The 26,558-nt window shown below is 31.5% G+C and overlaps 1 protein-coding gene across 2 annotated transcripts in view; it reads right to left on the bottom strand.

The window, feature by feature from the left end:
- Positions 1 to 1,775: 1,775 nt before the first annotated feature.
- Positions 1,776 to 26,558, bottom strand: part of LOC145242809 (VPS9 domain-containing protein 1-like) — an 86,777-nt gene continuing 61,994 nt past the window's right edge. For both annotated transcript variants that reach the window (XM_080105947.1, XM_080105977.1), the window contains 7 exons: positions 26,430 to 26,517; positions 24,267 to 24,352; positions 21,213 to 21,935; positions 16,050 to 16,252; positions 12,134 to 12,233; positions 9,467 to 9,571; positions 1,776 to 4,423 (listed from right to left, as the gene is read on the bottom strand). In XM_080105947.1, the coding sequence (XP_079962073.1) occupies positions 4,315 to 4,423; positions 9,467 to 9,571; positions 12,134 to 12,233; positions 16,050 to 16,252; positions 21,213 to 21,935; positions 24,267 to 24,352; positions 26,430 to 26,517 (1,414 nt within the window). In that variant the 3' untranslated portion in view covers positions 1,776 to 4,314. The remainder of the gene's footprint in view (positions 4,424 to 9,466; positions 9,572 to 12,133; positions 12,234 to 16,049; positions 16,253 to 21,212; positions 21,936 to 24,266; positions 24,353 to 26,429; positions 26,518 to 26,558) is intronic.

Here is a 26,558-nt window from a genome sequence, read left to right as displayed (position 1 = left end):
TGATCAAGGTTTTAAAAACTACAAAACTGTTCCCTACAAAAAAATGCAGAAATCGGAAGATTTATTTTTTAGTTAGTTCATCATGTGACCATTCAACTAGAAAACTTTCCGTTTCTTTACTTACTCCCTTTGTTGTTTATCAGAACAAAATTCTTCCTAAAATTAACATGTTCTTATTTACTTGCGTTCCCAAGGGAACAGAATTAGACACAGTTCATAATTTAAGTAAAAGTCCAAATCCATAAGAGGGGCATTTTGGATTTGGACAACAATTACAACTAAATCATATAATAGATTTCTCCTTTATTGACCAAAAACAGAAAAGATTAAGTATAGCATCAGAACAGATACTACACTTTGCTCCTAGCATTTAATTGGCAAACACCAGGCAACAATTTTTTTAACATTAGATACAGAATATGTGAATAGTTGGAAATCTAAGTTAAAAATGAGTGAATATATATAAATTATTGTTTTTATGAACCCATAAAAAGCAGGGTTTTTTTTTTTTGTTGTTAGGATTTTCTCAATTCTGTAATACAGCTGATTTAATGTAAAGAAAGCAATTTTTGTTCAAACATTTTCGAATAATTATCTTTAAACCATTTTGATAATAGCATTCCAATAAATAATTAAAATAAAAAAGAACTTTTAAATAGAGTGTGTCTTTTTTTAATCAGTAGTTTTTTGCATTAGATCAACTAAAATGTGAATAAAATGTCATATTTACAATTTTGAGGGATTAAATTCTGTAATAACTCTTTTCATTAAAGGAAGACATTAAAGCAGTTTTGAACAACAATAGTTTCAAACCCACACCTTTTTCTGTTTCAAATTTAGCATATGTGGTTGACTTTTTATCACAGTTACTAAACGAATTCAATCACCTTTAAAGAAATACCAGTGATTATAAATGAGATAATATATAAAAATTATAAAATAAATTGAACAACCCCAAGCTTCATTTTTCATTGGCTACTACACACATGTAGGAGAGGCACCAATCCTTTTCCAAGATTATTCCAATTACACTTGATTTCCATCTTATAATTGTGAATATTTAGTAAAGAGGCATCAAGTACCACATTTCTTTTGTCTTTCATATGGCTCAATAAAGGATTGAACCTTGGTCTCCCAGTACACATATACTTAAATCATGCGAAATGAGCCAGTAAGAATGTTTTTAATTTTGTAATCAAAACTTCCATGTTAAAATAACTTCCAAGTTTAAAAAAAAAAAAAAAAAAAATTATTTCAAATTTCTAAAAGTAAAGATTAAAATAAAAAAAAAATTTAGGAAGTAAAAACAAAAAAAACTTTATGGTGGAAGTAATGATTCAGTAAATTTGTTTACTAAAATAGAGAATATAAAAATAATCTGGAAGGATTGATGAGACATATTTGTATAAAAATCAAACTTTGAAGAAAGATTTTCACAATAACTTATGAGTTTGTTATTATTCTTAAATATAAAGGTTTAACATCGATACGAGATATGTATAGGGGGTGGGGGTCTGTTTGATTAATCAACATACATTTTTATTTTATTTATTTTTTTAAATAATTTTTTAAAAAAATGCACAGATTTAAGAACAATAGCAACAAAAAAGTTATTTGTAAAAATACTTTCTTTCACCTAAGTCTAAAAATAAAATTCATAAATGTACAAAAAAGTTATTAGTAATTAAAATATTTATGATGGTTATAAACTCATTTAAAAGAGAAGCATCTGTGAGTCTGTTTGCCAGGCAAGAAAATAGAGGAAAGAAGCCTAATTGTGGTTGATAACGTCATCTGGAAATTTTTTTATTTTATTTTTTTTTTTTTTATTACATTTTCACCCCAAACAAGGCACATTGCCACTTTGTTGTAGGGGGCTACTATCAGGGACATAAGCATCAGGGGCACTGTGTAAGTAGTTGGGCAGCAACTTGAACTTCTGCATGTCAGTACAGTTGGGGAAGCAGGGACCGGAAGGGAATTCCAAAGTCTAGCTGTTCTGGTGACGAAACTACTGGAGTAGAAGGTTCTCTTACATCTAGGGACCTCTTTGAAGGGGTGGGATTTAACTGCTTTTCGGGTTTGTCAGGGGTATTTACGTCGTGGGGATACAAGTGCTTGCATGCAGTTCATCAGAGCATTCACCGTTAAAGTACTTTTAGAATAGGCAGAGAGATGCAACATTTCGTCGATGGGACAGAGGCTGAAGATTAGATGACAGTTCAGGACCTATCAGATTGGCGACTCTTTTTTGAACCTTGTCTAGGAGCAAGAGACTAGTGGCAGATGCACCAGCCCAAATATGACAACAATACTCCATACATAGGCAAATGGTGGCCTTATAGAGGTATAGGATACTTTCGGGCGTTAGTAGCTTTCTAGCACAGTAGAGAGAACCCACCTTCTTCGCAGCGGTCCTGGCAATACTCTCAATGTAATTGTTCCAACTTCTGTTTCCTGTGAACGTTAGGCCGAGGAGTTTAACAGATGTACTCTCAGATAAAGAGTCATTCGCCATTGCTATTGGTGGCAGAGAAGGTTTCTTGTAATTATTGAAGGAAGCAAGTTTAGTCTTGGCAGCATTGAATGTGACCATCCATTTTTGTCCCTATTCCACTACAGACTGGAGGTCATCCTCTAGTGTTTCTGCCATTTCTTTAGATATGTGTTCATTTGTTTTCCTGTCGTGTCTGTTATAGAGTGTGGTGTTGTCAGCATATATACCCATCTCAGACAATTTTGTCAGGGAAGTCATTTATGAATATTAGGAATAACAGAGATCCAAGGATAGACCCCTGAGGCACTCCCACATTTATATCATATTGTTTAGATGTACAACCGTCAAGGACAACTGGATTTTTCTCTTCTCTAAGAAGGATTTAATTATGTTTAGTATTCTACCAGTGATACCGTATGATCTAATTTTCCTGAGGAGACCCTCATGCCATACCCTGTCAAAAGCCTTAGATATATCTAGAGCTACCACTCTACCCTCCTCCACTTTGAACGTATATACCATTCACTGGACAGAGATTACAGTTAGGATGTCTGCTGTGAAACGGGCTTGCCTAAATCCATATTGTTGGTCAGTCAGAAGTTTAGCATCTGTAAGGTGATGAACTAGAGCTTGGTTAATTATGGCCTCAAATATTTTGGCGAAAAGTGGGAGGAGGCTAATGGGGTGATAATTTACTGGGTCAGTTCTTTCGCCAGAATTCTTGAAAACTGGTACTACAGAAGCAGTTTTCCAGCAGGCAGGAAAGCAAGATTCATTAAGGCATTTGTTGTAAAGTTTGGAGAGAACTGGTGCTACTTCAGCAGTGCACTTTTTTAATAGCACAGCCGGGATGAGATCAGGTCCACATGCTTTTGCAGTGTCAAAATTTCTTATGATAGCATGCACCTGAGAAGGGGTGATTTTTAGATCGTCTAGTGTGGCGTCTGTCTGCAAAGGAAAGTCAGGGAGGGGGTGATTAGCAGGGTCCAGTGTGGAGTTGGAGGCAAACCATCTGGTAAGCATGTTAGCCTTCTCAGTTGCAGAGCAAACAACCTTGTGATTGTTGGATAGTAGGGGAATTGTTGATTGCCCATTATTTACTACACTGTTGTAGATTTTTCAGAAGTCGCGGGTTCCTAATTTCTGTGCTTCGATGCATTTTTTAGTGGTTTCAGTATATTCTCTCTTAGCTATCGCTATTTCTTTCTTACAGTTATTTCTGGCTTCTATATACTTCTGTCTGTTTGATCTGGACTTATGTCAGTTAAATTTGCGGTACGCATGCTGCCTTTGCGCTATGGCAGCTGCACAAGTAGAAGTAAACCATTGGGGAGAGTGGGGCTTGCTATAAAATTTGCTTCAATTGCCATTTTGAAACATTCAGTTGTCTTATTTGTGCAATGTTCAGCAGGAAGTGAAAAGATATTTTGCCATGGGGCGTCCCTGATGAGATCCCTGATGGCTTCCCAGTCAGTCTTTTTATAATATCTCGTTGTTTTGAGCAGTGGCTTTTCAGTTTTGGCTCTAGAGTTTGGGCTAAATTTCACAAAGTCCTATCAAAATTTTCAAGTTTTAAGAAGTATATTTTTTTTAATGAAATAGCAACGTATGTGTAGGTGTGTTTATGTTGGGTGCAACATAGAATTCAACTTTTTATAAAAATATAGCCATATAAGAAATGGAATTTTTAAATGCATTCTGACAATCTTTAAAACAAGATTCAAGTCAGAAAAGTTTTTAAACAAGAAGAGAAGGGAGGACATCATTTTCACATGAAAGAGGCAGGGGATAAAGGAATATACATTTCCTTTTTTCTGTTATGTGGTTGAAAAACTCTGGTTGTCCAGCTGATCCGCTAGAGACGTCAAGTAACCAAGCGCTGTTCGGATGGAGGTCAAACAATAGCCACCTTCACCAAGGAGATAACTGTGCAAAGAAAAAAAGAGGATTTATTACATACACTTCTCAAGGCACAAAAGATGCATAAAAAATTTATCAGAATTTAATTACAGGTTCTTTGAATGTAGGAACACATTTGCATATAATAAAGTTGCTGAAAAATGTTTCTATTAAAAGACAAAAGCATCTTCCTGTAAAAAAACAAAAGAAAAAGATGCTGTAAAAAAATAGATTATGTAGTAAAACAAATAGAAACTAGTTTTTATGATTAAAAATAATTTGAAATCTTAATTATTTTGAATGTTATTGAAAAGAAGATAAATTTCTTGAATATTTTTAGAGATCTGAAAATAATAAAAAGTATATACACAATATATTGACACAATTTAATGAAAATAATTTTTTTTCTTCTACAAAATATATCTTTTGCAGTTAAAAAGAAATTTATGAAAAAAAAATATAATGCAATTCTTGAAAAATATCCTCCTTAAATACACTTTAATAACTACTAATCACTTCACAATGTAATTCCTATTCACTACTTGAAATCCTTGAAACAAGATTAATCAATAAAAAACAAAAAACTTTGTTCATAAACATTTTATTTACATGCACAACTATTTTCCTTTTCTTTCTCATTAATATCATTTATCAAGTCTCCCCAAGTTTGCTAATAAAATTAAATTTGCATACATTATTATTTTAGATACATGCAAACTCTAGAAATGATTTGGATTTCGGGATAAATTTACAATTTATTTAACCATTGATAATATTTAACGATCATCTTGATAAAGAAACATCTCAAGTAAATTCTACTACATTTAAATAATGCCAACATCAACTTTATACTAAAAAGATGTTTCGATGTGTAAACTTTCTTTCAATTACATGTATTTTTTTATGTTTTTTGTCTGTTTTTTTTCTAGAAAAAAAAAAAAAAATGGAGGTTAGAACTATAACTGATTAAAAATATCCTCAAAATAATTACAATAAAAATGTACTCATTATAAAAGTAATGACTGCATGAATAATTACTGAAAGTTGTATTAAAATTGAATAATTCTCTGATTTTGTCTATTTTTATAATATCTGATTATTTAATATTTAAAATTATCTGTTTGTTCTTTTTTGAGTTATCTAAAATAAATCCATTAAAGAGATTTTCATTTTTCCTTTATTTCTTTCGAAAAAACTAAATTCTTCTTAAAAATGTCAATACAGTTTAAGTCATCTTACATAGTTGATGAGGAGGAATGTGTAGCGCCGAGTTGAAATAACAGATTTGAAAAGTAATGTGTCTTGTTAAATTTTAAAATATTTTATCTTAAAATAATTTAATTTTTCATTAACACTAAAATTCAAAGATATTTCATCTTGCATTGTAATTAAAGAATTCTGTGAAACAAGTTTTTTTTAGTTGGTTCTCTGACATTCAGAGCAAAGGAACACAAAACTATAAATCTGAAAGACTATGGTAATTTTATTTTGCTGATGTAAAATATTTTTTTCCTGTGACAGAAACAAGAGGATAAGGGTTTTAATGTACCAACTGAATGTGTGTCTTGTGGTGAAATATATCATTGGACACTCATTAGATAGGTGGGGATAACATGTGCAACCCCTCTAGAGTTGAAGAGGGACATGTGTGACCACTCAGATAATAATTAGAATTAGAACATATAATCTTTGCTACGTATACAGTATTGAGCATAAGTGAAAATCACATTCCAAATGAAAACTCGTTGACATACCTACAGGGGCCTGACAATATTTTTTTTTGGACACTTTAAAAATAGTACTTCAAGGTGGTTACTAGTGCCAAAACCTTTTGAGATTGTAAGTACGTAGTTGAGGAGTGCAAATCCACTACTAGTGTAATCATTTTTTTAGTTTGGCTTTGATAATTTTAGTTTTTACTGATTTTTTCGAAAACTTGCGCGACACTATTTTTCGAACATGATAAAAAAATCCTATTTTATTAAGAGCTATGTTCATGTATATGTTGCTGTATGCAAATTTTCTGCTTGTACACTTAGCTGTCATTATGAGAATCAATTATCCATTCTATTCTACTGGCAAAACAATTAAGTTTAATGAGGTAAAATGCATTCAAAAGAAGTTGTTTGGCACGGAAGAAGCGGGAAGATTGCCATGGATTTGAAGCTGTTGAAATCAATGGCCGAATGCATGCTGAAGACAAACTCCGAGCGGAAAAAGAGAGGACAGAAAAGATCAATTGGCAAGAGGGCTGAAAGGAGGATGAAGAGGACTGTGACAGGGCTTTTGACATCTGGAGAAAAAGTTACGGCAAGAAAAGTGAAGGAGAAATGTGAATTAGATGTAAACGTCTGAGCAGTATAAAGAACGCTGCATAGAATTGGTTTGAAGTATGCAAAGGCTAAGAAAAATTACAATAACAAAGAAACACAAAGGAGCAAGACTGGAATGTGTTAAAAGGTGGTTAACAAAGCATGTTGACTTTAAGAAGGTTATATTTACTGATGAGAAGTGTTTCAAGTTTGATGGGCCCGGTGGATGGTGTACTTGGTCGAGAAGGGGTGAGCCTGTTGTATTGAACAAACGACAGATGAGAGGAGGAGGAGTTATGGTTTTGGGTATGATCTTTGCTAAGTGAAATATATGGTTGGAGTGGCTAAAAGGATGGCAGAACAGTGAAAGCTACAAACAGTTGCTGGACAAGAAAGCCCTACCAAGGATAAGAAGAGAGATGGGGAATGATTTTGTTCTACAGCGAGACAATTGCAGCATCCATGTGTCAAAACTCATGAAAGAATGGATAGCTAAAGTGAATATGACTACTTTGGAATGGGCTGCAAAAAGCCCAAATCTAAATTTAATAGAAAATGTTTGGGAAATGCTTGCACAACTCTTGTCTATGATGGACCTAAAATAATGAAAGAGGCTCAACTATGGGAACGAATACTAGATGCCAAAAAATAACTAATAGAAACATGTAGAGATGTTATTGTGCATATGTTTGATCATTATGAAGAGAGATTGAGAAAAGTTATTAAAAAAAGGTGATATTACAGACTATTAACAGTTTTTCAACGATGTCCGAAAAATAATGTTGAGTATGTTTTGTAAAAAATGATGAAAATTAAATATTTTTCCTTACCTAATCGATTTTCTTCCATTTTTATTACAGGTATTGTCTTTATATGTTTATGCTATTCTATTGAAGGAATTTCGCCACTCTATGGTACTCGGAAAGTCGAATACTAAAGTGTCCAAAAAATATTATTGGGCCCTTGTATATATCATGCAAAAATTAGGAAAGTATTGAGTAAAAGTTTAATTAAAAATAAGAATTAGTTTTCATATTTTGTCAATCCATTCTTTATTGGTAAATGATAGACTAACTTATCTCCCCTTGATATATGAGATTTTTGCTCTTATCAATAGTGGATCAGTAAAATATAGAACCGATTTTTACTTTTAATTAAAATTCTACTCAATTTTTTTCATAAGTTTTGGTATAGATACATATTTTTGCTTAATACATAAGTATATCAAAGAGTTTTCCTATTAATTTATTTGGAACTGAGATTTTTACCTGTGTAACTACAATTTGCACCTGTGTTAAATCATCATCATCATCGGCGGTCACTCGTGTCCGAGTAAGACTGTCCTCCGTTGTGGCTTCTGTGGGTCCTCAGGTGAGCATAGAGCCCAATCCTAGACCCAATTTGTCTTGTGCAATTTGGGCAGATAAAGGTAGTGGCGGTGGGGTGGGGTTGGGTGTGTCTGGTTGATAATCTGTCCTTTCTGTGCTTGCATTTATCCTCAGCAGCTTGATTTAGGTCACTACTATAAAGCGCAGCACCTTTGTGGACAGCGCTCCTCCATGCCAACCTGCTCCCAGCCATGCCCTCCCATGTCTCAAGGTCCATGTGAAACCGCTTTAGATTTGCTTTGATGTTGTCCTTATACCTCATCTTTTGGCCACCCTGGACACGCTTTTCCTGTGTTAAATACTGTATAAGCACTCAATCTTTTTTATTAGTCAGGCAGAAAAAGGTAACAAAGGATAGAGATCTATGTCTCCACCTCTAATGAGTGAGATGCTGAGAAAAGAAATATCCAGAGACGATATTTTGGTACATGCCTGGAAATTGGGGTTCCATCATCATATTCAGTTTGACATTCATTTTACATGCTGGCATGTGTTGGGGAAGTTTGTAAAATTTGACTCCAAAACTAACTAATCTCTAGTCAGAGCCTTATTTATCCCTCTTTATAAGCTATTGAGCCCATCTTACATTCTGTGTTTTACCCCCAGTGATAAATAAATATTTTAATAAATTAATAATAATTGGATGTGTGTAAATTGCATAGTATTTATAATTAGTGCACTAAAATATGTTTAGTGCAACACTTCGTTTTAAAGTAGAACAAAAAGCTTTTTATTTTATTCAAATTAACAATGGAAATAGTTATGCTAATTTCTTAATTCATATTTTTAATCATGTTAAATTATTTATTTGTAATAATGAATTGTTCTATATTAGCACATCACTCAATAAGTCCCAAGTAACTGATAAAACAACTTTTAAGCAAATTCTAATTTTATGCATCAATAAAATCTCGTTTTAAGATGATATACTGATTCCAACACTTCCCTAACAATTCAATACTGTTTTTTTTTTGGTAGAATGATTTTTCTTTGGCCTTAAAATAAACCCAAGTTTCTTGATATCTAATCAATTCAAATCTCTATCCTCAGAGCATTATTTTAAGGTTTGCAAACAGTAAGAAGTCGGTAGTAGGCAGATTTAGTGAATAGGATTGAAGCAATTTGAAGTGTGATTCATGCAGTTTTGCCATCGTTTTGATTGACTTGTAACAGTACATTGTCTTGGTGATAGAAAACTTTCTTATGAATTTTTTTTTTTACATTTATTCTTCAAATGCACTAAATAAGTCCAAAATGAATGCAAAGTCATAAACAAATTATAGATAAATAACAATCTCCTTTTCCTTCTTTTTACAAAATGAAAAAAAAAAAAAGGGGGAAGTTTGCTTTTAAATTTAAATTTTGCTTACCCTTCATGAACCAACTCCTCAATGGCAATACATTCTGATACCAACTGTGGACATTCTGTTCGGATGAGGACATAATGTAAAATCGGCAGAAGATCATCAGCACCTCTAGAAATGAAACAGAGACGTACTAACATATGTCACACATAAACAAAATTAGAATACAGCAAATCACAAAGAATAAATTTGTTTTTTTTTAATTTGCAGTCAGAGAGAAAGCAATATACTCTAGGATAGCGATACAAAATAGCTTTAAAACTACCAATAACAATAGAAAACAAACAAATAAATAAATTAAATAAACATGAATATACATAAACGATCACACATATATGTATATATATGCATATATATGTGCATGTATGTGTGTACACATAGGTATATTTATAGATATATAAAATATTTATAGATATATAAAAAAAAAGGAAGGAAAAGATCTACCTTAAACCACTAACCTAGTTCTAAAACAGATCCTTTGTTCGATAAAATGCATGCCCATTGGCTGATAAGAAGGGGTGCGGTGGATACTAGAAAGCTGATTGGCTAACTAGAAATCCTCAACATATATAAAAACAAGAAGCAACCACAGAATTCGCGTATAAGTCTGACGAATCCTATAGTGGATGAAACGCAGAATATTCAGTGTATAATCACCATATATATTTTATAAATTACTAACTAGCTCTACCTACGTATTGAGCACTTTTGAAGTAAATACTTAAAGTTTACGCATAAATCTATACTTTCGTATATTAAATTTATGTGAGTAAATGAAGTAGTTATATATATATATATATATATATATACATTTTTTGTTGTACAAAATTTTCCTATGGCAATTAACACCATATTTATTTTTACTTAGCATGATGAATTAAAGAATAAAAATACTAGCTAACCGGTTTTGAATCTCACTCAACAGAGCAAAATCAAGGTTAAGAGAAAAAAAAATAACACTATGAGAATTACAGTAAGGCTAAACAGGGTAAAAATGTCCAAAGAAAAAAATCCTTGTCATTCTTTTATTAATTCATCATGCTTAATAAAAATAAATTTGTTTTTTTCATTGCCATAGTATATATATAGAATGAAATGAAAAAAATGAGGAGTAAAGTTACAAGGAAGTTTTACATTATCAGGTCAATAAAGATTATAGAAAAACGAAATAGGGAAGAAACTTCTTTAGGCCATTTTTCTTATATATATATATATATACTAGCAAAAGTACCCGTCGTTGACTGGGTTCAAAAACAGCCTACAGAAAATGGACTCTGATTTATGAAACTATGATAGGTTATGAAAAGGAAGGGTTGTAAAGAGATAGCTTCGAATTTGAGGGTATCAAAACCAAAGCAAAATATGATGAAAGTAAAAATAAAATAGATAAACTCCATAATTTATTATACCATACCTGTTCACACTGAAACACTTGTACGAGCCCTTTTCAAGTCTCACACAAAACACACATTCATATTTCAAGCTGTCATATACATACGCGCACACAAACATACGCGCCCACGTCCACACATGTACACATATTCACGTTCGCGTACATACACTCACATTCACGTATATATACACACACGCTTACGTATACACATGACTCGCGAACACGAACACACACATGGACGACGTCACTTCCGTTTTCTAAGGAAATACACATGCGCAAAAGACACTCCAGAAGCGAGTATAAAACATGGAGACAAGTTGTTTCTAATCCTCTTTTTAGGACCAACTCTCAACTGACTGGGTTCAAAAACAGCCTACAGAAAATGGACTCTGATTTATGAAACTATGATAGGTTATGAAAAGGAAGGGTTGTAAAGAGATAGCTTCGAATTTGGGGGTATCAAAACCAAAGCAAAATATGATGAAAGTAAAAATAAAATAGATAAACTCCATAATTTATTATACCATACCTGTTCACACTGAAACACTTATCACAATATTCTGTGGATCTATATTAAAAAACCTTGTTAAACTTTGTGACATATTTCCATTCTATGGAGGTCAGGCGTGAACGAACACTTCATAATTTTATTATACTATATTTCTTCAAACTGAAACATAATTATCAAAGTATACTTATGCAGATACATATGAAAAGTCTTTATTAAAGTTTGTGCTTATTTCTATTCTATGGAGGCCAGGCGCGAACGCAGACCTCACAATTTTATTATACTATCCCTATTTGAGTTAAAACATACTTATCAAAGTATTCTTATGTACATCTATATCAAAAACACTTGTAAACGTTTTTTTTTTTTTAATTTTTAAATTTTTTATTTCCATACTTTGTGGACCAGGCGTGAACACAGATCCTACAATTTTAATGAACCACTGTTCTGCCAGATCAAACATACCCATTCCTGTGTCTCGATACATCTTCTATCATATGTAATCAGTTTTTTAATATTTTTTATATTATAGATATAAAGCTGAACGTCAGTGTGTGTGTCTGGTCACAATTCATCATATTTTGCTCTAGTTTTGATACCCCCAAATTCGAACTAATCTCTTTACAACCCTTCCTTTTCATAACCTATCATACTTTCATAAATCAGAGTCCATTTTCTGTAGGCTGTTTCTAAACCCAGTCAACGACGGGTACTTTTGCTAGTATATCTATACACACACATACATAATGTGTGAGAAAGAGAAGGAACTCACATATTTGGAATCATCATTTCTCCATGTGTGGACATGACAGAGGTTTCTTTGGTTTGCTGGTGTTCAGTAATACACTGACAAATTTTACGCGTTGCCCGAACTAAAATTAAAAGAAATATGCAACTTTCTTTATTATAATATTAATAAAAAGAACTTCACTAAAAAATACATAGGTATACTGAACATGTAGAAATGATGAAAAAGCTATGTTGAAGGGTACTTTTACTTAACATATATAATGTTGTCAACAAAAGACTGAAAAATTGTTTATTATGAAACATGCTTTATTTTGTTCATACATATCAGTAAAATTTATGTATATGCAAATTCAGGAAAAATATTTCTTTTATATCTGAAATAGCATTACACACAAGGAGGATTATTCAGACTTAGAGAAAATGCAAAAAGAAAGAGGAAAAAAAAGGAATGAAGGACAAGAGGGAAGAAATTGAACTTTAGTGACTTTTTTTTTTTAGAAGAGTTAAAAACATTTATATCAAATGTTTAAAATTTTTAATTTGTCAGTGAAAAGGTTTTAGTTCTATATTAACGATTTTCCTATAATTATTTATAACTAGTCGTATCCGGCCACATGTTGCTGTGGCTCAGTTTGTGTAAATGAAACCTCCGGCACCATAAATATCAAACAATTTTTACAAAAAAAGAGTAAAAATGAAGAAAAAAAAAAGGTTACCACAAAGTCACAAAGGAAGGAGACAAGAACAGACTAAGCAGAGATGGAAACTTTAAGAAAGCAAGAAAGAACTAATCAAACTAAAAGAGAAAACTTGAAAAAAAATATATAGAATTGTAAGCTGTAAGTAGAGTTGTAAGTAATTTTGTTTGATTTGTTTTCTTTTTCCCTTACTGTCAAATCTTTTGTTTGTGGGCCATATTTTTAGTTGCTAAAGTGTGTTTTGTGGAAACCTTAGGTCAACATGAATATTATTTTTAATATTAGATAAAAATACTAGCATGATGACTGTTATTCTATTTAAGACAAAGTTCCATGCTCAGCTACCAAAGCAATAGCTTATTAGGTTTTAAGTAAGAAGTTAAAATTAAATATGTGGAAATGAACACATTTTATTTTTGTAAATTGCTATTCGAGCTGTTCAAGGATTAACTTTTGGCTGAGAATACTAAATGTTTCCAGTTTTATTTTATGATTACTAAAGCTTTAAAATTTGGAAAACAAATTAGCTTGAGGACTGAAATAAATGTTTAACCTATTATAACACATGAAAAAAAAAAACAATGCATAATGAGTTTAGTAAGTACTAGTTAATCAACCAAGAACCACATCACTCTATATAAAAGCATATAAGATATTAACGGATACACACTCAAGACTCAAAAACAATGCTTTGAATTCAGAAACAGAGGATGTAGATTACAAAGAATTTGTCTGTAGACAGTCTAAACGTTGCTGACAGAATTCTGATAATGAATAAAATGTCCCAGGTATGGAACATAAGTTAGCTATAAAAAGTTCATGACTGAACTTTTGATGGTTCAGTTTATGAACAAAAGTAGCTTAGAAAATAATGGGAATTAGAAGTAATAAGTGAATAAAAAAAAGTGCTTGTGATAGATAAAAGGGCTGCTGAAGATAAAAAAAAAATAAGCTCAAACAGTATTGTGATAAAAAGTGGAAATTGAAATAATTGTTATGTGATTAAGTTGGTGCACAAATAATGCCTTTAACCTTTCGGATAAGGTGTCAACCGTAACTGTCTTATATAATCTTGCTAAAAGGTGGGTGAGCAATTAAGAGACAAATGGGGTCATAATTATCTCGAATAATCTTGTCAAAGGTGGCTAAAACAGTTAAGAAATAAAGGAGTCATAAACTAAAACAAAAGATTAGATTAGTTGTTTCGAATAATCTCGTCATGCAGAGCTGAGTAATTAAGAGACATAAGTCATAGGACTGGACCAAAGGTTATACTAACTTATTTAGTCAAAGAATTTCGGAGAGGAAATTTAAAAATAAATTATTTGAGTAGTCTGCGAGAAAATATATCAAGCATAAGGAGAAATATATAATGGACTGATGTAATATGTGGAGGAAATTTGAAGATTATTTAAGAAAATGAGGGGGGGGACTGGAACAACAAAAAAAGTAACAAATAAACCTAGTTATACAATGAACAGTATAACATATTTGTCATTAAGATTGGCAGTTTATTGCTAAAATAAAAATATCCTGTTTCAGTTTGATGAATTTAAAGATGCAATACCAGCAAACATCAAAAACTATCCAATGGCATATGGATTTAGTCTTGCCTCAATTTGCATAGCTTTGTAAAATTGAAAATTTTTGACAATGAACCTGAAGCATTTAGACACCTACTCTGTAAAATAGAAAAATTATTCTAAAAAAATAAAGTAGAAAAATTGTATTCTTGTTAGTGAAACATTTAACTGAGCTTTTTACCCTTTCAACATATTAAGACGTTGTCTTTAAATATTTTGAGAAATATGTTGGAATTTCTTTTCTTTTTGTTTAATTAAAATGGAAAAAATAGAAAAGAAAAGGAAGGAATTTCTGATCAGAAAAAAAACCGTAAAATTAAGGGGACATTTTCTTTGGATTAATTTGTTCATATTTTTGTGAACATGAGTTTTTTTTTTCTTGTTTATTTATTTTACCTCAGAGCAGATTCTAAATTCGTCAAAAGAATTTTTTTTCAGCATGTAAAAGAGTAACAGTGTGGACAGTTATATGCAAATACAGAGCTGTGAGCGTAAGGAAAAAGAAGACTCTAAAAAGGAGAGAGAACATTTGAGGGATGTCACGAGAGAATGAGGAAATAAATGTTGTACAAAAAAAACAAAGCGAGTTGAAATTCTTTTCTATTCTTTGTCTGCTTTGCAACTGAGGCTACAACATTGGTTCCCAGACAACATTACATGTGTATGTGCCTGTGTAAAGACAGGATAATGTAAAAACAACTTTGATGATGTGCAAATCATTAGTAGTAAAAACATATTTAAAATAATTTGGAAAATGCTTAATTATCAAGAAAATCAAAATAAAGAAAAAGACACTGACTGCTCATGTGTATGGAGGGGGGAGGGGCAGGATATTATTCTTTCATGAAAAAATGTCTCCCCTAATTTCATTATGAATTGTTTGAAGTCTTCATGGCATCATTTTCAGAGAGAACTATCATCAGAATAAAAAGGAAGACAAGATAGGAAAAACAAAAAAAAAAAAATGGAAAAAAAGAGAGGAAGAAAAAAAAAAAACGAAAATTCAGATAAATAGCAATGAAAAAATAGAGGTTAAACTCTGGTGCTTTGGAAGAAATGGACATTTTTTTCCCCCCTTCTTATTTTCTTTTTCTTTGTCCAATTTCAGCTAATGTCAACAACAAAAAAAAAAGCGAAGAAAGAAAGCAAAACAAAAAAGGACAACTCAAGACTTCCTTTACCTATTTTAAAACCACAACAGGCAACATTCTTTCTACTTTCTTCTTTACCCACCCCCATCAGTCAAAGAAAGACTTCTTTTCCCTCTGCTATTAAATTAGTACTTGTTGATTAAGCTAGCAGTATTACTTCTGACTGCGAAGATAAGAACTCCTTCATTTTTCTTTAATTTATGACCAGCAGAGCTAGCCGGCATTTTTTAAAAGTTACTTGCATGACTGATTACAAAAGTATGAGAGGAACTGACTTTATATATAAGATTAAAAAACTGATCCTACAAATTTTGGGTTTCTTTGAAACATTTTGTGACTCATTAAAATGTGTCTTAATATTATGAAACTCACCTAAGTTGCATACATGGTATGTGTGTACCAGTGAAGTACTTGTTTAGAAGAGTATTGTATTTGCAATAAAGATTTTATAAGTACTTGCCTGTTTAAATGTTCAAAAAGATGACAGTTATTCTTGCATAACTTACCAAGGCATTCCATCTTTACTAACGGTGCTGTGTAATCCTTGACAGAACAAAGTTCCAAAACAGCCGATTTGTAAGGATAATCAGGTGCAGAGGAAGAATTTTCAAGACAAAGTTCTGTCGCAATGCCTAAATCTTTTGGGGCAGTTTTCAAGTGTTCTGTCATCACTTTTGCTGCTTTCAATTCCTCTTCATGGTATACAATTCTGCAGAAAAAAAATTAGATTTTCTTTTATACTTCTTTGATTTCGAAATATAATGGACTATACAACACCTTGAAAAGTAAATTTAACACTTAGTTACATATTAATTAAGACAAGCAAAGCATGAGTTATCTCTCCCTGTTATCAATATTACTTGAATAATGTTAACAATCATTAGTCATAATTTTTGTTGGATTTTGGAGAAAATTAATGGGGTTACATTTTAGATACTTGTGAAAAAGTGCAATTATCAATCATTTAAAAAGGAGTATTTTCAATCTTTCTAGGGAAAAACCAAAGATTTCCTGGGTCACCAATACTTGTTTCATATAAATAATCATTAATCCTAATTTTTGGTGGATACAGAGCAAAAATTTTTTGAAGGAAATTTAGATATTTGCAGAAAATTATCACTTTAGAGTTCTCCCAATATATACATGTCAGTTAGTTTTCTGTGTTCATGATCATATATCTTCTACTTTTTTATTCTTTTGTTTGTGTTCTGATACTTTGTTTTTCAGCTCACAATCAAATTTTTTTATCTCTGTTTTTCCTCTCGTTTGACTAGATTTTCAACTAACTATTGCATTTTGTACTTTAAATGAAAAATAAAAAAATTTTAAACGTCAAAACTCCTTACCAAGTTGCACCAACTCCTCTCAATTTAAACTGTAATTCACAACACCAACTCTCAATGTTTATACTTTCTATCGGCTGTTTAAAACTCGACTGTTCTCTTCAAATTGTTCCTTTCATCACCATTATTCCCCTCATATGTGAATTCCTGCCATATGTTTATAAAGAACCCCTCATTTTTCTAATAATTTTTGTAATTTATATTAATTTTGGCAGGACATGTAAATACGTAATATTTTCACCTGAAATGTATTGGTTTAAAAGATCACTAACATAATTAAACACTGAATATTTTTTATATAAGTAACAGGTATAGGTAAAAAATAGCAACTTGTGTTCATTTAATCATATACAATGAACAGTTTACAATAGATATTGTTTCCATCTACTATTATACTAAATGTGACTTAGTCAAATGTTTGTTCCCCTAAACGTTTTTCCTATATAATTTTATAACATAAAATACATGCTAAAGTGTACTTTAGTTCTGGAATTGTGCTAAAAAATGGTTTAATGGTTCTAATTAGCTGTAATTTATAATTAACTGAACAAATCACTTATTTCATTCAACTATCTAAATATTTCATTCACTATTTTGAGTCATCACTCTCTAATATTTCTTCCTGGTGCCACCAGATCAGGCTGTCTGAAGATGGTAGCTTCTTGACCTAAAATGCACCAAACATTAATGTTATTATTTTTTTCCCTTCCTTTTGCAAATATCAATTTATGTTCTGCAAAGTCAAAAACAACAATTTTCTTCTACAAAACAACCAAACTAAATACACTGAATAAATATTTGAAGATAAAACTTTTCCAAAATTAATGAATTTGGCATTAAATAATAGGAAAAGAATTTTGTTTTTTTCACAAAGGCATCACCACTTATCAAGGCCAAGAGGCCACTTGAGGATAAGGGTTAAGAGTGTACAGTAGTCAATTGGACAATATAGTAATCGTTAGTAATGGAAATTCGGTAAAGTTGTTAACTTATATGGAACAGCTCATCAAAAACTTGTTTACGTTAGACTTGAAGACAACCATATTGTAGAAACCAGGAAAACCGAAGACAATTCCATAGGCGTGCAATTCTAAGAAAGAAACTTTGTTCGTGGAATCTACGTTTAGGTTTATCACAGATAAAAAGTTAGGGAAATTATTGATAGTGTTTTCTGCTAGACGGGTGTTTCTTGTGAAAGTTTGAAGCTCAGTTGAGCACTTGCCATGAAAATAATGATAAAGCAGAGACAAACTTGCAACATCTCTTCTGTGAGTAAGAGGTTGCAGGGAGGAGAAAAAGACATTCCCTACAAGGCTACAAAGTCTATTTTGAATGCTATCAAGACAGGATGTCCTTTCTAGCAGCTCCTGCCAAGATGTGGCAACAGTACTCCATCCTTGGATGTATCTGGCTCTTATATAGAGAATTGCATCAGCAGTGAGTTATCTACTGGATCGATAGAAGGATCCCACCATTTTTCCAGTGGTCTTAGGAACGGATTTAATGTATGCGTTCCATTTAAGATCAGGAGTAAAGGTCAAGCCAAGAAGCTTGTCAAAACATGAGGCCTCCCTAAGACGAGAGCCATTCATTTCAATTGATGCCAGATGGGGATCAGAGCATTGATGATGTAAAGATAGAAGCTTGGTTTTAGATGCATTAAAAGTAACCAGCCACTCCTTTCCCCATTGTACGTGATCAAGATCAGAGGAGAGAGAATTGGAGAGAACTTGGTCGTTTACTGTCTTAGATGTGCTACCATAGATGGTAGTGTCGTCAGCAAAAATGTCTACGAATTATGTTAGGATGTGATTTGGAAGATCATTAATGTAGATCAGGAAAAGAGTTGGGCCCAGGATGGACCCCTGAGGGACTCCAGCATTTATAATGTGAGCTTCTGATTTTTGCCCATCAACTACTACTCTTATTAACCTATCAGAGAGAAATGATTTAATAATTGAGAAGACATTTCCAGCTATACCATAGCTGGAGATCTTGTGAAGTAAACCTTTATGCCATACTCTATCAAAGGCCTTTGATATGTCAAGAGCAATTGCCCTAGAAAGGTTGCCTCTGTCGAGAGATTCGCTAATCCTATGAGATATAACTGTAAGCACATCTGCTGTAGATCTAGCAGAACGGAAACCATATTGCATATCACTAAGAAAGTTATTCTTGCTGAGATGGTTGATTACTTCTCTATTTAACACTAATTCCAGCAACTTACTCATGATGCACAGGAGACTTATTGGCCTGTACTGAGAGGGAGATGAGTAATCACCTGAATTCTTAAATACAGGGGATACTGATGAGATTTTCCAGGGTAATGGGAAGCAATTCTACTTAAGACAATGTTTAAACAGTTTTGTAAGGATGGGCACTATATATATATATATATATATATATAGTTGACATTTGTAAAACAATCAAACCAAACAGCATGAATATATTTGAAGATATAAAGTAGCATTAAATAAACTGAAAGAATAAAACAAAACTAAACTTTCTTAATATTTCTTAATGTCTCCGTGGACATTTAAAGAAAAATGATATTTTTTTCAGCATAACATCTAATTTATATACATTCACACCACAAACGCATGTGAACTTCTACATAAGAAAAAAATTAATAATAATAGTTTAATCTAGAATCTCTAAGCTAATATGTTTTATAGTGTCTACCAAGCTACAGTCCCTGTCCCATCATCAGTATTGCAACCCTGTACCTGTTTTATAAGTACCTTTATGGAATGTACTCAAATGAACTTGCTGCACTTGTGTTCTCAATATAAATACTACTGACCAACCCAACAAAGTCCCATCCCTCCACTGTGGAGATCCTAGATGGTGAAAAGCTACTTTAATAGCATCTTTCCTTGAACGGTTTGTTTTTGGAATTTTCTCCCTGTTCAGTTTCTTCGACTGTAGAACGTGAAAATTTAAATGTAATGTGAACAAATATCTTACTACACTTAGGATTATCTATGAGTGTGGCCCCTAATTAACAGTAGCTCCCCTTACATCTCAGTGACAATCTGCCTAGTTTAGGGTGAAGATGAGTAAAAATAAATACTTTTCTATAACAATAATAATAATAATAATAATAATAATAATAATAACAATAATAATAATAACAATAATAATAACAATAATAATAATAACAATAATAATAATAATAATAACAATAATAACAATAATAATAATAACAATAATAATAATAACAATAATAACAATAATAATAACAACAATAATAATAATAACAATAACAACAATAATAATAACAAAAATAATAATAACAACAATAATAATAACAACAATAATAATAACAACAATAATAATAATAATAATAATAATAATAAGGATAAATAAAAGTAAAAAGACTAATCATTTTCAATTATTTATATATTAATACAATAGCATGTTTGTTATTTTCTGTGTCACGCTTACATACGGGTTGTGTAATTGTTATGTACTTGGATTTCTTGTAATAAATAATTTTTGGTTTCAGTTTCAATTATATCTGATGGTACCCAAGTCATTTAATTTTTTTATAAAGAAGTTTCCTAAGTATTCTTCATAATTTTGGTTTCAGTTACAGCTGATGGCACTTAGGTCATCCATTTTTTTATATATAATTTTACCAAGAATTCCTCAAGTTTTGATTTCAAATTCGATTATAGCTAATGGCACTCTTATAATCTATTTAAAAAAAATAATTTTATCAAGAATTCTTCATAAGTTTTAGTTTCGGTTTTGATTATAGCTGAAGGAACTAAAGTTAAGTTTGAGATTCGGTTTCGATTCAAGCTGATGAACCTAAGTGATATAGATATATTTTTTATTTTTGAAATCACAACTTTATAATATATAAAAATCGATAGAACATTAACTTTATAATAATATATATGAAATCTGCAAGAATTAAAACATCATATTTAAGCGTACTTTCGTGCTAGCTTAGATGAATACTTTTGCAGTTTTAACAATAATATCAGAGCATCTCCATTTACACTGAACATTTACAGAATGCCAACAATATATTATATATGAATGAGTCCCCTGTGAAATTTCCACAAGTCCTGCTAGTGTAAGATGAATATATTAACATATGTCACAGTTTATGACTTTTAAAATGAAATCACAGTAGAACAAATAGTGGTAATCATTGTGGCCCAACAGGTCACAGGCACATCTAGTATTAATTAAAGAGGATTGATTTGCTAAGAAGCAAACAAACTAAATATTTTATTCATCAATGACCTTTCAGTTTTAAATTTCACCCTTCAAGCCTTTCGTCTATGTAATATGATGAGCTGAATAACTGACCTGTATAATAAAATCAAATGCGGCCACACTGGACGGAAGAATTTGTCCTCAATGAAAGCATAACATTGATCTCTACCCTCAGCTGATCCAAGTTCTTCATAAGCCATTGCAAACATTTTCACTAACCGTTCCATATATAACAAAATGTCTTTTGTAAAATTTTGCAGGTGCCGTTTGTAGGCATCAATCGTCAGCTGCTCCAACCGAACCTCTGGATCGTCCTCAGATTTATACAAAGATTGTTCAGAACTGTCCGATCCGTCTTCACTATCCTCACTATCACTTTTAACGTTAGTATCAATTTTGGAATTTTCAAACATTTGTAGAGCGTTGTCGATGTCATGACTCAACTTAGATTCCATCTTTTTCCCATCAACATACGCCGTTTTCAATTGATCTTTTGTGGAGATAATGGCGTCACTCAAAGGGTCTTCAGAGAAAGTTGACATTTCTAGGTCCTTGTTTTTAGTTGTTATGCAGTCTTGATGTGAGGTGTTAGAAATTGATTTATTTTCTGAGACTTTTGAAAGAATATTCGGATCTTGTTTTGGCAAAGAGTGAGTTGAACTCTTCCGACGATTTCTTGAAGCAGTCTGTGACATATCTAATGGAACGGTCACATCGTTCAATTCATGAAGCCTGCTTTGGGTCAATTTCAATAAGTTACGACACAACTTGTGCTGGTATTTTTGAACCATCATGGATAGGGGGTGATCCACACACCTAGAAAATAATATAGAAAATTTAGAACAGAAAAGATTTAAGAATAAAGAAAAGAATAACAAATAAATGGATGGATTAGTTTTCATTCAAATTGAAAAACAAATAGATTTAAGTTAATCATGTTGTTAAGTGGAAAGAAACGACATAAACATTATAAATATAATTATAGGTATATATTAACCTTATTATTTGGATTCTTCGGACTGCTGTTCTCATCTTGAGTGTCATTTTCATAACGTTTCAGTCGATGTAACCTCCGATCTTCTTCAGGTGTATATCTTGTTGAACTCAGGAATGTTTCTGTTGAACTCAGGAATTTGGACGAAATTTTGCACGGAACCCTTCATTTACTTCAAAAGGGTAGCATGTTCTCATTCCATCATCAATGACTGAATAGAAGTCCTAAGTAATTCGCAATTGTTTTTTTCGGTCGCCCACACAGTATTTTCAATCTTTCTCGAAGAAAACTAGACCTATCACAAAGACCCCTGGTGCAGTGATTAGAGTACTTGGAAAAAATCAATTGTAAAATTGATATTCTCTTGAAGGTTAAAGGTTCAATTCTCAGTATGGGCGACCAAAAAATACAATTGCGAATTATTTAGGACCTCTATCTAGTCATGGCTGACGGAATGAGAGCATGCTACCTCCATGAAGTAAATAAAGAGTTCCATTCGAAATTTCGCCTAAATTTGCAAGTTCAACAGAAACTTTCCAGAGTTCGACAAGATACACTTAAAGAAGGTTGGAGGTTATATCAACTGAAACATTGTGAAATTGACACTCAAGATGAGCACAGTAGTCTGAAGAATCCAAATAATACAAATAACCAATTGTCATTTCAAAAATTCAAATACCTTATTATTATCTAATATATTGTAAACATGCACTGTATAGTATATTTTGGAGGTGTCTAGAAATGACAGATGTTGTGGATGATAAATGCTTGGGCAAAGGAAGGGAGACAAAGAGAACTGAAAATGTCTCTGGCTAGAGTTCGATCACTCATGAGATATTTTTGTTTAAAATAAGTATCTCGTTGAATTGGGAATCATGTTGGGATTGACTTGTTTGAGAAAAATGATGTCCAAGATTATCTGTAGATAACCACCTACAAATAGAAACTGTACGGATGTTATCTTTATTGGATATCTGGAGTAGTCAACTTCTGGGTGGTTGAATGGTGACCACTAACAAAGGATAGAATCAGTCAATCAGTCAGGGGTGTAAAGATTTCAAATGATTACCATTTAAAAAAAGGGGGGGGCATAACTCTTTATTTGTTCATATAGTTATATATTTTGATTTGAAGAAAAGAAATATTTAAAAAAATAAAAGTCAAATAAATTGCAAATAAATATATTATTTGGTTACCTGTGATACTATAAACTGCCCCCTCCCACACCAAGAAACTAGATTAATCAGGATAGTTATATAAGTATACAGGTGACCCCAAAATACCGTCCCTGCATGCACTTTTTGCCATTTCTACGTTAATCGTTCTCATTTTGCAGATGTTACATTTGTGATCCTGTAGTTGGAGATCACATTTAACTTGTAATCCGGAGCGCTAATGGGTTACAACAATAGAGAATGTGAGAAAAAAGTGACAGTGCTTGACAAGAAATATCAGAGTTAGTCTTAGGTGAGCCCTGAACTTCAGAGATGAGAGGTTTAGCTCGGACATAGAAACACTTATTACAAAACACTAACGGCACACACACACATCTGTGTCCAACAGTCATCTTTATACAGTATTCATATCTGTGTGTTGTTTTTATCATGTATGTAACTTGTCATTTATGGCTCTGTGCTCTGCACTGACTACACTAAAATCCCAACACAGCCAATAAGAAAATAGGTATGAACCATGCCATATGCGTTTGGGATATCACAATATACTAAAAAAAACTATTGAATTCATTTCAGACAATGGATTTCAATGGTGGAAATTACATGAAAAATAATGCTTAGATGATTGAAGCTATAGTTCATTTTATTTTTTTTTTTTAAGTTAAGCTAACATTAAGGGGGGGGGCTCTTAAACTGATTAAAATTTGCTCAAACTTTGAGAATTTGTATAATTATGCATTTTTTTAAAATGATTTTATTATTATTAACATCAGAGGTTAAATATAATTAGAGAGGGAGAGGCCTCTCTTTAAAAATGTCACAAATAAAATAGTTGAAATTAATCACAATCATAAAATCAAAAGTCATCTTAGTTAACATAACAATTCCAGCTATGTCAGGAAGAAGATAATTAAAGAAAAACCAGGTACATCCTACCTTAACTTACATCTCCATAATTGGATCTAAATGAAAGCTTACCGAAATGTATTCTGTATAACTTCTTTCATCAAGATCGAATTCTTGGGGTCTGCAGATAATTTCTGTCTTGATTCTTGAAGCCATCTCTATAAGAAAAAATGATTTTAAAAAGTTAAAAAAAAAGAAAGAGAAATTCCACTTGCTACTTTATTCATTAAAAATGGAAATGAAATAAACCATTAACATTTTTATTTTCAACAAAACAGAAAAACTGATAGAAAGAAGGCATTTAATATTAAGGCAAAGAAACAAATACATAGAAATTAATTCAAGACGAAAGAGATGTCCTTGAAGACCTCAAATATTTTTATTGGTCAAAAATCTTTAGAAAAATTCTTCAACTTACTCAAATTTAAGAGAAAATTTCCAAGTACATACATATAAATGTAGGCCTTATCATAGTCATTTATGTGTGCCTGTTGCTGCATGGTGACCACATATAGCTCTCCTTCCTCACCCCGACAATTATAATTCAAATATAGCATCGAATACACTGAATGCCTAGCTCTCAGTTTGTATCTAATATGGCATAAGTTGCAATGCACATTTAGTGAGAAATATTCAAACAAATCTAAAATTTTACATATTTACAAACAAGGCACACTGCCAGTTAGACATAAGAGACTACTATCTGGTGCCATGTATACAGAGACACTATGTAGAGAGTTGAGCAGCAAGATGCTTGTTCACTATATATATATATATATATATATATATATATATATATATATATATAAACAGACATAACTCTTGAAAAAAACATATATAAACAGACATATAACTCTTGAAAAAAAAAATTAATCGCTGGTAATGCATACGATATATAACTGCTATCAAAAAGGCAGATTTTTAAATCGTTGCTTAAAATACTTGCCATGCCTAGAAATACTGAAGAGTCATGATATAGTTAAATATCTGTCTGTGACTGATTTTATATATATATTTGTAAATAAATATTTTGTCAGCTTGCTGAAAAAACGTGTGCGTATCTTTTGTATTGTTGACTATGTAAATGTAATTTTTATAAAATTGAGACTTTTATAGATACTGTTAAGCTGAAACAGTTCTAAGATAAAAATGATTAGCTTGGCTTGGCACAGTTTGGAAGTATCAGAATTGCAAATAATTCATCTCTGCTCTAGAAACACCTTATTGAATGAATCAGAATGCTTTATTCTTATTTTTAGAAATTAAAATTTGGAAAATTTATTGAGCTAATTGTATAGAAGTTTACCTAGGTTGAAATTTATTACATGATCATATATATATATATATATATATATACTTTTATGTAATTTGTGTATTTATTAGTGGTCACTGAATATATAATGGGGTAACAGAATTTACTACCTTTTGTTTACATATTATATATTTAATGTGGCCGGCATCAAGAACATGAATTTAATATAACGGATTTGAATATGCATTAAAAATGCTCATCATCCTTAATGTAACCTAATTTCAACTGAAATACATGAAAAAAAAATCTAAAAGGTTAATGTCAAAGATTTTTAGTTTTTAACTTCAAACAAATGATTAGTGGGTTAATGGAATCCTTTGAATGAATACCATTATATAAGAGATGGATGGTTTTACTAAAAAAAAAATAAAATAAAAACTGGGTAGAGAAGGTGGTCTTTGTATACCTCCACCAACCCCTAGACCAAAATTTATTTTTTCAAAGACATGTTTTTTCAAGTAAGTCATTTTTTATAAATCTGTTGTTGTAGTCATTTGCTTTTCTTATTTTTTTAAACTATCTTTAAAAAATTAAATAAAGAAAAATTTTTAAAGAAAAAAAAAGATTCTGATAGATGTAATTTATGTATTATTGTAATATTTTATGAAATTTACAGTTAATAATTTATTTGCAAATCCCCTGATAAAACTTCAATGCCAATCATGAAATATTAATCATTAATGAGTCAATAGAGATAACTTCAATCACTCAAAATGACATTTATTTAGACAACACACAAAACTTAAAAAGTATATAAAACGTTTCTTTTAATGTACATCTTGGAAATATCATACTTGCAAACACAATATTTTTTAGTTTCAGTGAAAATTTAAAAGAATTATTTCCTATTAAAAGTTGATCAGCCGCTATGGAGAAAAAATCTTAATGCAAAGTTGATATTTAAAAATTCATAAAATCCTTACCACATCAAGTTCATAATCCAGGATTTTTTTATAAATCTGTCGTTGTTGTTGATCATCTTTGGAGAGATCCATAGAGAAGGAAAAACGCCTATCAGATAAAAGTAACCGCACAAATTATATAAGACTTGA

Source organism: Euprymna scolopes, chromosome 1 (assembly GCF_053919585.1).
Source record: "Euprymna scolopes isolate OS-2025 chromosome 1, ASM5391958v1, whole genome shotgun sequence".
In the NCBI taxonomy this organism is placed as follows: domain Eukaryota; kingdom Metazoa; phylum Mollusca; class Cephalopoda; order Sepiida; family Sepiolidae; genus Euprymna; species Euprymna scolopes.
The sequence above is the reverse complement of the archived record's forward strand: the minus strand, read 5'-3'. Positions and strand labels throughout refer to the sequence as shown.